General features: G+C 37.1%; 1 protein-coding gene across 1 annotated transcript in view; it reads right to left on the reverse strand.

Annotated features, from left to right (window-relative positions):
• LOC115253863 (uncharacterized) overlaps positions 1 to 13,464 on the reverse strand; it is an 86,670-nt gene that overhangs the window by 16,003 nt on the left and 57,203 nt on the right. Inside the window, exon 10 of the mRNA XM_062847655.1 lies at positions 6,666 to 6,851. Within this exon, the coding sequence (XP_062703639.1) occupies positions 6,666 to 6,851 (186 nt within the window). The remainder of the gene's footprint in view (positions 1 to 6,665; positions 6,852 to 13,464) is intronic.

A 13,464-nucleotide genomic window follows, 5' to 3' on the forward strand; every position in this document is an offset into this window, starting at 1 on the left:
CCCCATGAAACGTTCCTGACACCTCATGAAAACTTTTGACACGCTCTCGATACCACTCAAAACCCCCTGAAATATCACTGAAATCACACGCATTGAAACTCTTTTAAACGATTTTTTATTTTCCTGAAACGCTCCAGAAATCCCTTATTACCCACTGAGACCCCTTGAATTTTCACACATTTCTGCGCTATAGCGCAGATGGCCGAGATATCAGTACTTTTTCAAACTTATGCCGAGAAACGTGCCCTGATGATTCTGAAATGCTCCTGAAACTCCTTGAAACGCTACTGACACGAATATTTGAAAATCCTCTTCAAACCCCTGCTAACCCCTACAACTCCCCTGAATCTTCTCTAATGGATCAATGAAGCCAACTTTTCTCGTGTTCACCGCATGTAAACAGAGGCGCCACCCGTATATGGCCATTAACATTTTGACAGCAGTTGAGCTACAGGGGATACTCAAAATAACTGGGACAGGTAAAATTTTCACTTTTCAAAAAATGTTCAAATAGCTGTAACTTTTCGAAAAGGGCATCAAATACCCTCAAATTTTTGCTGTGAGTTTATCAACTAGTTGTGTATCAGTGCTCCAATTTTTTAATAGATCGGGCTATTCTACACGATGTTAAAAATATTTTAGAAAAAGGTACACTAAGGTCTTTTTTACACGGGTAGTTTTTCTGCTTTAACTCGGTCAATTTTGAGCCAATTCACATGAAAATTTGAACACAGGTAGACACGGTTAGTACTACCTGTGTACGGAAAATCAGATAGGTAGGTTCAAAATTGACCGAGTTAAAGCAGAAAAACTACCCGTGTAAAAAAGACCCTAGTGTATAATTATGCGATAGCTAACTTTGAGATGTAATATGTCCGGATTCAACAAGCCGAATGCAATGAAATTTTGATCATTTATGACTAATATAATAAGCTATTAAAAACTTTTGACTAAACTTGAAATTCTTCACACGAAAGAATATTATAACGATTAGATTATTTTTCTAATATAACACCAATTTATCCAAAATTTCATCATCGTTTAAAAATTCGAGATAGTAATAATAGTTAATTCAAATTCTTTTTAATTGACTTTAATATGTTTATGTTTCGAAGGAAAGCAACCAAATGGCCAGCATTAAATTGAAAAAGTAATGGGATGCATATGAAAAATAGATAAATTTATTAAAAAAAACATAGAAAAAATGAAATCGCTATAACTTTTTTTCCTATTAATAATTTTAAATTGAGTCAAATGTTTTTCAAAGTTTATTATAATCGTCATAAATGATCAAAATTTCATTGCATTCGGTTCATTGAATCCGGAGATATAACAGCTCAAAGTTGGATATCGGATAATTATACCCTTTTCTAGAATATTTCTAACTTCGTGTAAAATAGCCCAATCTTTTCCAAAATTGGACGACTGATACACAACTAGTTGATGAACTTACAGTAAAAATTTGAGAATATTCGATGCCCTTTTCGAAAAGTTACAGATAGTTGAACATTTTTTGGAAAGTGGAAATTTTACCTGTCCTAGTTATTTTGAGTATCCCCTGTATGTCAAACACACAAGGCTACTGTGGCGCTATCTGTTCAATCCATAGCGGCCGTTTTAGTTATTTTAGTGATCCATTGCTACTGAAACAATCTTGCATAGAGACAACCACAGAGACACGCCCTTGATCAAAAGTTTATTTCGCACTAGTAATTTTCACGCAGCGATCGAAGGATTGTTTTCAATATATGTGTATCATTAGATCACCAGGATCTAGACTAGATCAACTATGTAGTGCCAAAAAGTGTTGATCTAGTGCTACACATAGATGAGTGAAAAATTCTTTATGTTTTCGATCGCTGCGTGAAAGTTTTTTGTGTACTGAGCACATTAAGTTTTGCATGAAGAGGTAATGACGCAAGATACCTTAAGCGCCCGGCAAAATAAGTGCATAGGACATGACCAATTGCACTTGCTCTTCTTCTCCTCAGTGTGCCCCAGGTGGTATAAAACCTGCTTCTCGGCTAGTGATCTATGAACGCTTCCTTAATTGAGAGCTACCTCTACCAATGACCATATCGTGTGGTTAGACTATTCCCAGGAAAGTCAAGGAAATTTATTTTACGAAAAGTTCTTTGATCGACTGGGAATCGAGCTCGTCACCCTCAGAATAGTCATGCTGAATACCCGGGCTCTTACCGCATCGACTATGCACACGTACTCGTCTCTTTCGAATTGGTTACACGATGCGCGTATACGGCGCGCACAGTTTCGAGCCACACCCTTCCCCAACCTGAGATCCCTTGAAACGCTTTTGAAAACACCCTGAATTCCTCTAACAGTGGCTCCAACTCACTGGAGCGCCTCTAAAAATTCTTCTGAAATTGCCTGAAACGCCTCTGAAAACTCCTCGAAATTCTTGCAGACCCATCGAAACGCCACTGGTCCTCCTGAGACTCCCTGGAAAGCCTCTGAAGCCTCTTAAGATCCCATGCATCCCTCTGAGAAGGCTTGAAACTCCACTGAAATCCCTTCAGGCCTCCTGAGACCCCTTCAAGCTGTACGAATTGAATATATAACGCATATTTTACCATACAGTAGGGTTAGGGAGGTATTTTGGACCCCTTTAGGAAGTGGATGGACAATTAAGCGAAAAAAGAAGGTTTTCACTTCAAAACATGGATAATTCAGTAGGCATTACGTAGAGAAACATGTTTTCTGTCGAAAAAAGTCAAACAAAACTCAAAATTGTTGAAGTACTTAAATACATGAAACATTAGAACTCCTGAAGGATCTTCCCGGGCAGAGGGGAATATAAAATTAATAACTACGAAATTACAAAACCTGTTTTTATATCTCGTTTTATTATTATTGCATTATCAAGGCATTACGTTTCCATAACATGTTTTGTTGGACAATTATATTTTGTTATGACCAAGCTATTGGTATACAGCTATGAAATAACATTTCAATTTTACATTTTATTGTGGAACAAGTTTGATTATTATTGTATTATTGAGAGTGTACAAATACTTTATGCTTTTGCTTTTAAAACTAAAACAAGTTTTGAAATAAATCCTACGTCATTCAACAACGTTATATACAGTATTTCGCGAGTTATGCTTACGGTATCACATTTGATAAGAGGTGTGGTATATTCCGTGACATGGAGGTGCTGTAATGTGTACAAAACCAAGTCCCTGCTGGGCGCTGCAAGGTTTGAAATTGACTGGGTTGCAGCTGAAAAGTTCCCAAAATATCAGCCACTGCCCAAGTGGCGCAGCACCCTACATACATCAAAACGAGAACATAGCAGACGATATTGAAGGTGGGGTTTGAAATGATAAAAATGTCAAACTTATTGAGTAAACTTGTTTGAATGAAGCTAATACAGACAGCTGAATCCAAACTTGTAGATGGTTTTGAATGGGATTTTTCAGAAATATTTTATATTTTCACATGTTTTCCCTGTCGTTCCAGAGGATGAAGTCCGATCTACCTATTTGTGGTAAAATATTACATGAATAGTTGAAAATACGCCTATGAGGGAAGAGAGAAACTGAAGTTCGCAATGATTGTTCCGCCATTCTCACATGCTGGTCTAAATATGTATAGCATTCTCAGCCAACACGAAGTCATATATGATGTAGAAAAGGATGCTAATGTGGAGGCCATATGCGTACATGCTTTCATTTAACCATGGGTAAAGTGTACGCATATCGCCTCCACTTTAGCATCCTATTCAACAGCATGTGCGATTGTTTGATATCATAACTAATTTTGCTTTCGTGATGTTATCAATAACTGTTTAATACCAAAATTTGTTATTGAAATATTTCCCAAATTCACTGTTATTAAGTTGTTATTGACACTAACAAAACATGTTATTGAATTGATTTTTCGGGAACAATTTTTTGTTATGTGACTTGTTATTTTGCCGCTTATGACAGAGAAGTTTATAACTCAATATGTTATGTTAATAACATAAAAATAACTAATTCCATTATGCAGTTATTTTGCCAAAATAACGCATTTTGTTATGCTGTTGTTATTTTCTTCTGCTCGGGTTGGGCTTCTATTTTGGACCACCTGACTTTATTTTGGACCACCAAGTGCACATATTTTGGCCCACCTAATTAAATTTTAATAGAATGATGAAATGAAGGCCACCTCTGCAAAACTTTACACATAGTCCAAACTTCGTGAAGTTTACAAATTTTTTTCGTTTTTTTAGGCAGGGAAAGTTTGAAAGTTACGTAACGTTCAAAAAAGAAGAAATTTTGTTGCAATTGCCTGTTTTTATACATTTTAGTATTATGTGTCATAAAAATGTTTAAACAACTGTTGCATGACGTCAGTCATCATGCATAAACTACGTAACGCTTTAAGTGAAACGTGAAAGTCTAGTGATTTTGCTTAATATAAGGGCATTCCTTAAATATTGTAGAAGGCCATCAAAAATAAAGTAAATTCAATGATACGTAATTTGACAAACATACATAAGATAACACATTGTCTCAGTTAACTTATTGCCGAGAAAGACAACTTTTCTAAACTGGATGACTGAACACCTGAAAATTACAACTTTGCGAAAAGTTGTTAGGACACAAATCGAATCCAGAACAATCTCATTATAAAATAAACGTATAACAACCCCCAACATATTATATTTATCTGTTTTCACAGTACATTACGTTGGCATGAATGTTTTCTCCCTTTAGGAGAGATGAATCTGACATGTGTACCAAAAGAGGTCCCCATCTGATGAATATATTTTGGCCATACCTTAAACCACCATTTTAATAAATATCGCTACACCTATTCACCTAATAACAGTTTATTTTGAGTTCTAACAAGGCTCTAACTACATTCACATGAAATAAAAGTTCATTTGTAAACTATAATACCTATTTGAAGCTAACTACAAATTTGTCACCTTTCTCGTTTTTGGTGCTTTCTGTGCGCTTCATTGGAAGTGAAAACACTTTCCTTTTTTTCATACTGAACAGCATATTTAACTGACATCCAAAATGCAGGTCACTATATAGTTGAATACTTTTCGTGTTTCAATAAAAATGTACCAAGATTTAGTAGAGGTTATATTATAAATGTCATAAAACTCCCTAGGTGGGCTAAAATACCTGCCCGGGCCAAAATACGTCCACTATCCTATCAGTAAGTTGGCTCCAGAGGCACGTTCTCCTCCATTTGGGAAATTTGTGCCATATTATACAGTGCGCGATTGGAAAAAAGCGAAAGTGTTTTTAATCTTCAAACCTCATTTTCGACCATTTGACGTTAACTAACGTTCTATGATCTCTAACAGGTTATTTTTTAGAAAAGTTAGAAAAAAAAATTTGGTCACTAATCTTTACAATACTACTTGACAAGAGTCTCACCTTTTCTCGACAAATCATGCAAAAATAAGGTGATGAAAAAAATGTATGAAGTATTCATTTACACGACCGCGTAAATAGAAACCGCGTAAAAATACCTGGCTTTACATCCAATAATAATAATAAATTTAAGTGAGCATATGCAAAATTTCAAATTTCAATTTTTTATGTGGATAATTAAAGGGCGAACACGATGAAATTGCCACACAGAAAATATTGTATAACTTTTGATTGCGTTCGCCAAAATAGCTATTTTTTACCATGAATAGTTTATTATGTGTAGCTAATACCATAAAATTTTCATTAGAATCGGTTGAGTATTGGCGGAGATATTGTTGAAACAAGGAAATAGCCACTTGAGAATCTTGTGCAAACAAACATTTTGGAAAATATCTCTTTTTTGCAAGTTTCAACGCTGGCGCCAAAAATACTGAACCGATTTCAATGAAAATTTTTATGTACGTTAAGTATGTATGTAGAAGTAGTTTGAAAAAATTACATTCAATTTGATTTATGTCGCACTATGTCACAATAAGCAGATGTGATTTTTGGTATAGTGAAATTCAAACTGCTCTTACTTTGAAAGTACTCGACAAAAATGGCTGAAATTTTCACTGTAAACAGTTTAACACAACAATTTTACACTGTCAAAGTTTTATAAAAATCGGGACAGTGTTACCAGTTCTACAGTCAAAATAGTGCACGCGGAACTAAAAATAGTCAAAAAGTACCTAAAATTTACCTTGAAGCGATTTGAGCTTTGGACATTTACTAGAAAAAGTACTGAACCGATTTCGATCAAATTTTTACCACTTAATTGATACTATGTTAGAATATCGAGTGAAATTTTCAAACGTTTTGATAAGGTAACAAAACAGTTATAGCCTAAGTAATTTTTTGAAGGGGTGCACAAATTTTCTAAAATCTCATTTTATGATATTGGCAATATATGCGCCAATACTCAACCGATTTTTATGAAAATTTTATGGTATTAGCTACACATAATATACTATTCATGGTCAAAAAATTAGCTATTTTGACGAACGCAATCAAAAGTTAAACAATATTTTCTGTGTGGCAATTTCATCGTGTTCGCCCTTTATGAATAAAACCCTGTTTTTCCATCAACGATCCGCATCCAACTTGCAACTGAATACATTGTGCAACGGGCTGCCGAATACATAGCATGAGCTGGCGCATTCTTCCATCTCTCTCTCAACGGAAGTAGGACGACAACCCCGCAAAAATCCCCCACCGTTCCATACTCACTCGTCGCATTTTCGCACATCGGCTGGGTCTGGCCACCGTTCATGTAGAAATCCACGTGCCCACAGGTCTCAATCTTGCCGAACACACCGGCATTGGTGTGAATTACGTCGACAAAATCCGCATCGGTGAGGTCCAGTTTCCACTGCTGGCGAGCGGTGGCGAAGAAGGGCAACGCCGGATCGAGACCTAAATTCGAGGGGAAGGCATTCTATTAGCGAGAGAACTCTTCATTTGAATATGTTTTCATGAGCGATGAGACCAGAAGCGTTTATTAGTTACTAAAACCGAACGTATGTGCCGGTGCGTATGGGCATAAACAATGTCTTACACAGGCCGGTCGCAACCGGCAAGCTGCATCGTTTAAGCGCCACCAGGTGGGGGAAATGACGAGAAAATGTGTGAGCAAGTGATGCTATAAGTTTTTAGTCGATAAGTAGTTACCGTAGAATGGGATAACATCGATACTAAAGTAGTTTTTTTTAAAACTGTCTTTAAATATTTCTTCAGATAATGCAAACCTTTTCGTTTTATGTTTATCAAGCAAGTACTGAATACTTTGAAACCATCTATGTATTAATAAAAACAAATCGAGTAGATTTCTTTCATACTTGTCAAATTTCCACGAATATTTGAATAGATTTTATTTTTTCACAGTCCAACGGTGTAATAGTAAAGTTGTGAACCTTGTTTTATAGTTGTGTTCAAATCCCCCTCTTTATACGGTACCCGCACTTTTCTATACCGTTTCGCACTGCGTATGGCTGAGGCTGCAAAGCTCAACCAGCTTGTTGCCTGGTTTGCGCTGCTGTTTGCTCCGGTTGTACTTAGGTTGATAATTACGCGTGTCATTAAAGTAGTAGTTCCACTTGAACTTGACTTTGATATCGAGGCATTTTTGTTACTTCTCTTGGCTTGGCAGAAGGTACATACGTCTTGACGAAAGAATCTAAAAAACGATCGAACCGGTAGTTGATCCGTTGTCAGATTAGGGCTATAAGATGCTGAACAAGGATAAACGTTATTAAGTACACTTTTTATGAGCGTACTCGATGTTGTTTTTATTGGATGATAAGTGGGTAGGGCTTGTGCTCCACTCTGGTCGGTAATAAATTACACTAGTTTACAGCATTTTTGAACTCGGTAAGCTGATGCTCATTCTTGGTGTAGAATCATGCCCTGAGTTCGAAAAGGCGAAAGAAAAAAATCACAGTAGAGCGGAAATTTTTTCGACTTTCCATACAAAGTTGATGATTTGAAATCGATTTTTGTTCTATTTCTAAGCAAAGTCGCTCACTTCAAACATCTCATTCTCCGTAATCAATGCTCCGATTGAGCTGAAATTTTTAATGTAACTCGCCTACATATGATATGTCAAAAAACCGTCGAGAAAGAATTTTTAAGTTGATTTTTTCTTATTGAAAAAAATACATATCTTCAAAAAATTTTGGGAATTTTGTTAAAATTTAAGAACACAGTCCCTAAAACTCGCCAAAATCTTGAATTTCATCAATCTGACGCAAAACCTGTATTCAGATAATCGAATGGTATTGTATTCAGCTTTTAATTTATGAAGAAAGATTCAAAATTGGTTGAACAAAACGCAATATATTTGAATTTTAGTAAATTAGATATTTTTAAAAGCTGCAAAACTCGATATTGAGCTAAAACTCAAAAACTGTTCTACTTAAAATTTTTTGAAGGTCCGTTTCGAAATCAGCACCAAATTGTGCTTCAAAAATTTAGGTCGTTGACAGAAGTTCACGACTTTCGTTTTATTTTGTAAACTTGTGTTATTATGATCGACGGCGGTGAACTTATTGAGACTGAATCTATGCCGTATTGCAAGTAATCAAGGTTGAGCAGAAAGGTATCTTTGAAGATCAATTTTGAAGCTGATAGAACGTGATCTCTGACCAGTATAGAGGGTTTAATTGCATGTATAAAAAGCGTCAATTGGATTCAAGTGCTGAAAAGACGTATTAAGGGCAAAAGAACTGTGAATTATAATGAGAAAAAAGCAATTCAGGTAATTGAGTTTGTTGGAGAATTGCGATTGATTTTGATTCTACCCTTGACAGTCTATGTTTTAAATGTGATTAGAATAAGACGCAATTCACGGGGAATGATTGGAAAACGCTTTTTTTTATTACGCTCATCTGCGATTTGGGTCATACTTGGCATGTGTTTTCAGAATAAAAAATCTAGTGTCTTGATGAAAGATAATAACATGTTAGGAATCTAATAGCGGTTTGTGTTCAAGATCCATAGATAATGTAATGCATAAAGTTCGTGTCTAACTTGTTCACACTTATTATTATCAAATATCTATGAAAAATGATGAAAATAAGTTGAGTTTTAAAATATGTTGATGCCTATGCTATGCTCATAATTATTCAATTTTTCTAACAGAGTTCTTAACCCTAGTAGGATGTTGGGGTCAATATGACCCAGACAGGTGCGCTGAACGTGCACTACGCCATCGTGGTGCAAAAAACCTAACACCTTAGGAGGGTTAATGGAGTTCCATCAAATTCTCATCATGGGGTTCTACGGAGACTTTCGCAAAACAAAGGGGTTTACTTACCATTTTTTACTGAATTTAGTCTGAAATTTGTTCCGGATACCTTTTGGAATCAAGAACAAAATTCACTCGAATTCATTCGAGTTATTGACTACTTAAGGACTACTAAGACTTGGGATACGGACGTCAAATTTTAACCCCAGTCGTGCATTGGGGTCATTATGACCGCTTAACGTGCACTAGGTCAGCGAAGTGAGCGTAAGCTAATGCACGAAGAAGGTTAACACGATCATTTCTTAGCTAAAACGATCATTTTCGAACAACAAACTTTCAACATTTCCATTTTTTGTAAAATAATTGACGGCCTACTCACTATTCGCCGACTTAGAAGCAATGAGTTTTTTTTATTCTTCAATAACTTAAGGCGAAACTGGAAGCATTTGCTCATTTTTTCGGTTTTTGATTTTTTAGTAAATAACGAAGCAATATTTTCAAAATTGGTTTTCGTGCATATGTAGAGTATGGATTAGGGTATATCCTGAATTTTTTTCGTGATGAAAATGTTTTTCGTTTTTGCAGAAACCATTTTTTGTGAAATTTTGTTTAAAAATGGTTTCTGCAAAAACTAAAAACATTTTCCATCTGAAAAAAATTCAGGAGATACCTTGATCCATACTCTTCATGTGTACGAAAACCGATTTTGAAAATATTGCTTCGTTATTTTATTAAAAATCAAAAACCAAAAAGTGAGGAAATGGATCCAGTTTCGCCTTAACCTAATTTACAGCTCTTTTGTCCACTAGGGCACTGCGTGAGCGATTCCAATTGGAAGCTGTACATCTAGCTGTACATACACTTTGTACAGCGCCTAAATGTATTGTATTCTAATTGTACTACATCGAATTGAATGCCGTTGCGCTGCTTTCATTTTCTACCCTATCATGGTAGAATGATGAGCATGAGGATGTTGATGTGTGACTGTTGGTTGTTTCTGTTTCCAGTCCGATTGAGGGTCCTGGCATGGATGGAATATTCCCAGCGTTGATCCAAAAAGAGGAGAAAACACTGGTTCCACCCTTGTTTGAGATTTGTAGGGCGAGTCTGATTTTGGGGCATACACCCAACGATTGGTGTGAAACCCCAAAGCATTCAGGCCGATAAGTTTATCCTCTGTAATGCTCAAAATTATGGAAAAAATACTATGCAAGTACATAAATCACAAATTTATGAAAACAATGCCTTTGTCAAAAAACCAATTCGCTTATCAAAGTGGAAAATCTACGATCTCGGCACTACATACGGTAGTTCAAAAGATCGAAAAAAAAACACTTAATGCAAAGGAAATTGCTCTTGTAGCATTTCTTGATATTGAGGACGCATTCGATAACGCTTCTTATTCATCTATAGGGTTGGCAATGTTGAGGAGAAAATTCGACCCATGCATTGTTACCTGGGTACATGCTATGGTAGCTAATCGAAAAATCTCCTCTGAGCTTAGCGGTTCATACATCACTGAAAGCAACAAGGAGGTGTGCGCAAGGCGGAGTGCTCTCTCCCTTGTTGTGGTCACTGGTGGTGGATGAGCTTCTAGACAGCTTAGAGAGAAGAGGCTTTGAAGTGGTTGGATATGCTGATGACGTTGCCATTATTGTACGAGGCAAATTCAAAAGTATTATCATGCAAAGAATGCAATCTTCCCTAAATCACACTTTTTCCTGGTGTCAAAAAGAACAACTAGGCATACATCCTACTAAAACTTCCATTATCCCTTTCACCAAACGGAGAAAGGTTCAACTGAAACCCCTTTTCTTGAGTCAAACACAATTAGTTTATTCAAGTGAAGTAATATATCTAGGTGTCATACTCGACGCAAAACTGAATTGGAACTCTCATCTCCGATCAGTTGTGCAGAAAGGTCTCAATACACTTTGGGTTTGTTCAAAGACCCTTGGCAAAAGATGGGGCCTAAAACCAAGTATGATCATGTGGATATATAAAACCATTGCCCGTCCCAGGACCACTTACGCTTCCCTTGTCTGGTGGCCTAAAACTAATGAGGCTGCTGCAAGGGCGAAGCTCAACAAAATCCAACGCACCGCTTGCATAGCGATCACTGGTGCAGTTCGTAGTACACCCACTTTGGCCCTAGACGCAATGCTTCACCTGCCCCGGTTAGATCAATTCATAAAGCTGGAAGCGGAAAAAAGTGCTCTAAGGTTGAAGAGAACAAAAACACTGCTGTCGGGAAACCTTACGGGTCACCTCAGCATATTAAATGAATTTGCCATAAATTCCGCAATAGGAATTTGTAGTGACTGGATGGAAACGGTAGTCAATTATGACTTACCTTACGATGTGTTCATTCCTTCCCGCCAGGAGTGGGAAGGAGGTGGACCCAGCGTTCCAACAGGCTCTATAAATTTCTTCACAGATGGTTCGAAAATGAATAATCTGACAGGCTCCGGTATCTATGGCCCTAGAACAAAAATCTCGGTCCACTTAGGACAGTGGCCCACAGTATTTCAGGCGGAAATATATGCAATATTAGAATGCGTGTTATTATGCCTGAGGAGAAAGTATGTATAGGTTTGCAAAAATATGTATTTTCCCTGACAGCCAAGCGGCACTTAAGTCGCTTGTAACTCAAAGCTAGTGTAGGAATGCATTCTGGCTTTGAAAAACTTACCCATACGCAATCGAGTCTACCTATATTGGATCCCAGGATATACGGGTCTAGAGGGAAACGAGATTGCTGATGAGCTAGCCAGGAATGGATCTTCCGCGGGATCTGCTCTGTAAAAATGGAACTGAACAAATATATGGTCAGTCAAATCACATCAAACTGGAATGCGCTTCCCCATACGAGCCAATCCTAAAGGCTCGTAACGATTAACCCCAAGAAAACCCAACAACTATTAGGTCTCAACAAAAGGGATCTCAACATCTACACCGGTCTAATAATTGGACACTGCCCCTGCAGATACCATCTACAAAAGATCGGAGCAATCCAAACCTCAAATTGCCGCTTCTGTGACGAGGAGAGAGAAACATCAGAACACATCCTCTGCTATTGCAGTGCACTCACCCAATGTAGGTTCAAAGTTCTCAGCAAGCCCTTTTTAGGGCCTGCTGACATATGGATCATATCCCCCAAGGACGTGGTTGGCTTTATAAAGCTAGTCTCGCCAGAATGGGGGAGTCACATACTGTAACTCAGGATCTCTATTCATCAATAATAGATGGTCTTCTGTTCAGACGATACTAAGGTATCTCAGTGACAAACATGTTACTGCGATAACTTGCGTATCTCACAGCAAAAGGGTATATCACAATAGTTCTAAAATCTGGACGCAGTGATCTTCGCCCGAAAAACGAGAGAGATGGTAATGGTAATAGATCCGAGGTTCTGAATTCCAAGTCAATATGGGTGACCTGGATATTCTAATAATGTCAATGAGTGGCGAGTTTTAAAGAGATTCATGATACAGCAGATTATGCGATATTATAATTTGAAGCTAAATCGAAATAAAAACTCATTCGGATTTGAATTCAGCCGAGCAGAAGGGAATACCCATGCAGCAACCTCTCAGAATTAGGTGAAATAAAGGTTTTAAAAATAAAATGAATATGACACAAAAGCCCTTCTTTTGAATCGATGATTTTTTTTCTGACGAAATAAAAGACCTCATACCATACCTACACTCATAGAAAAAATCATGTAAATTTAAGTTCACTTGGATGCACATAAAAGGAGCGGCCCGCTTGAGACAAATTTACGTCTTCTATCACAAATAAAGTTGAGCTAGCAATCGCTAGAGCCGAAGCGAGAGATAAAACATATGTAAATAAAATAATGAACTGCATTCGAACTCTGGTCCGCTGGTTGAGAGGCACGTACTATACCTCTCGGCTGTATCACCGAGTTGTGAGACAAACGATAAATGTAAAACTGTTTCTACCTATCTGGTCAGATAGTTTTGTTGACATCTTGTGCAACCAACTCGAACTTACATGATGGATGTAAAATTGAGTCAATTTGGTTGTTCAGTCATGAAATGTTTACGTACGTAGATGGTTTACGTCACGTGTAAATTCCTATTTTTTTAAGAGTGTACATTTTTCCAAACAATGCACATTGAGCAAAATCAATCCCTAAGGTGGAAAAATTAATTACTTTCTAAATACACGTGACCACTGATGGCTCATTCGAAAGCCAATTTTTGTAAGAATTGATAGGGAACTGATTCATGTATGGGCATCTGATTTGGAGCGAATTAT

This window comes from Aedes albopictus, chromosome 2, assembly GCF_035046485.1.
Source record: "Aedes albopictus strain Foshan chromosome 2, AalbF5, whole genome shotgun sequence".
NCBI classification, from domain to species: Eukaryota; Metazoa; Arthropoda; class Insecta; order Diptera; family Culicidae; genus Aedes; species Aedes albopictus.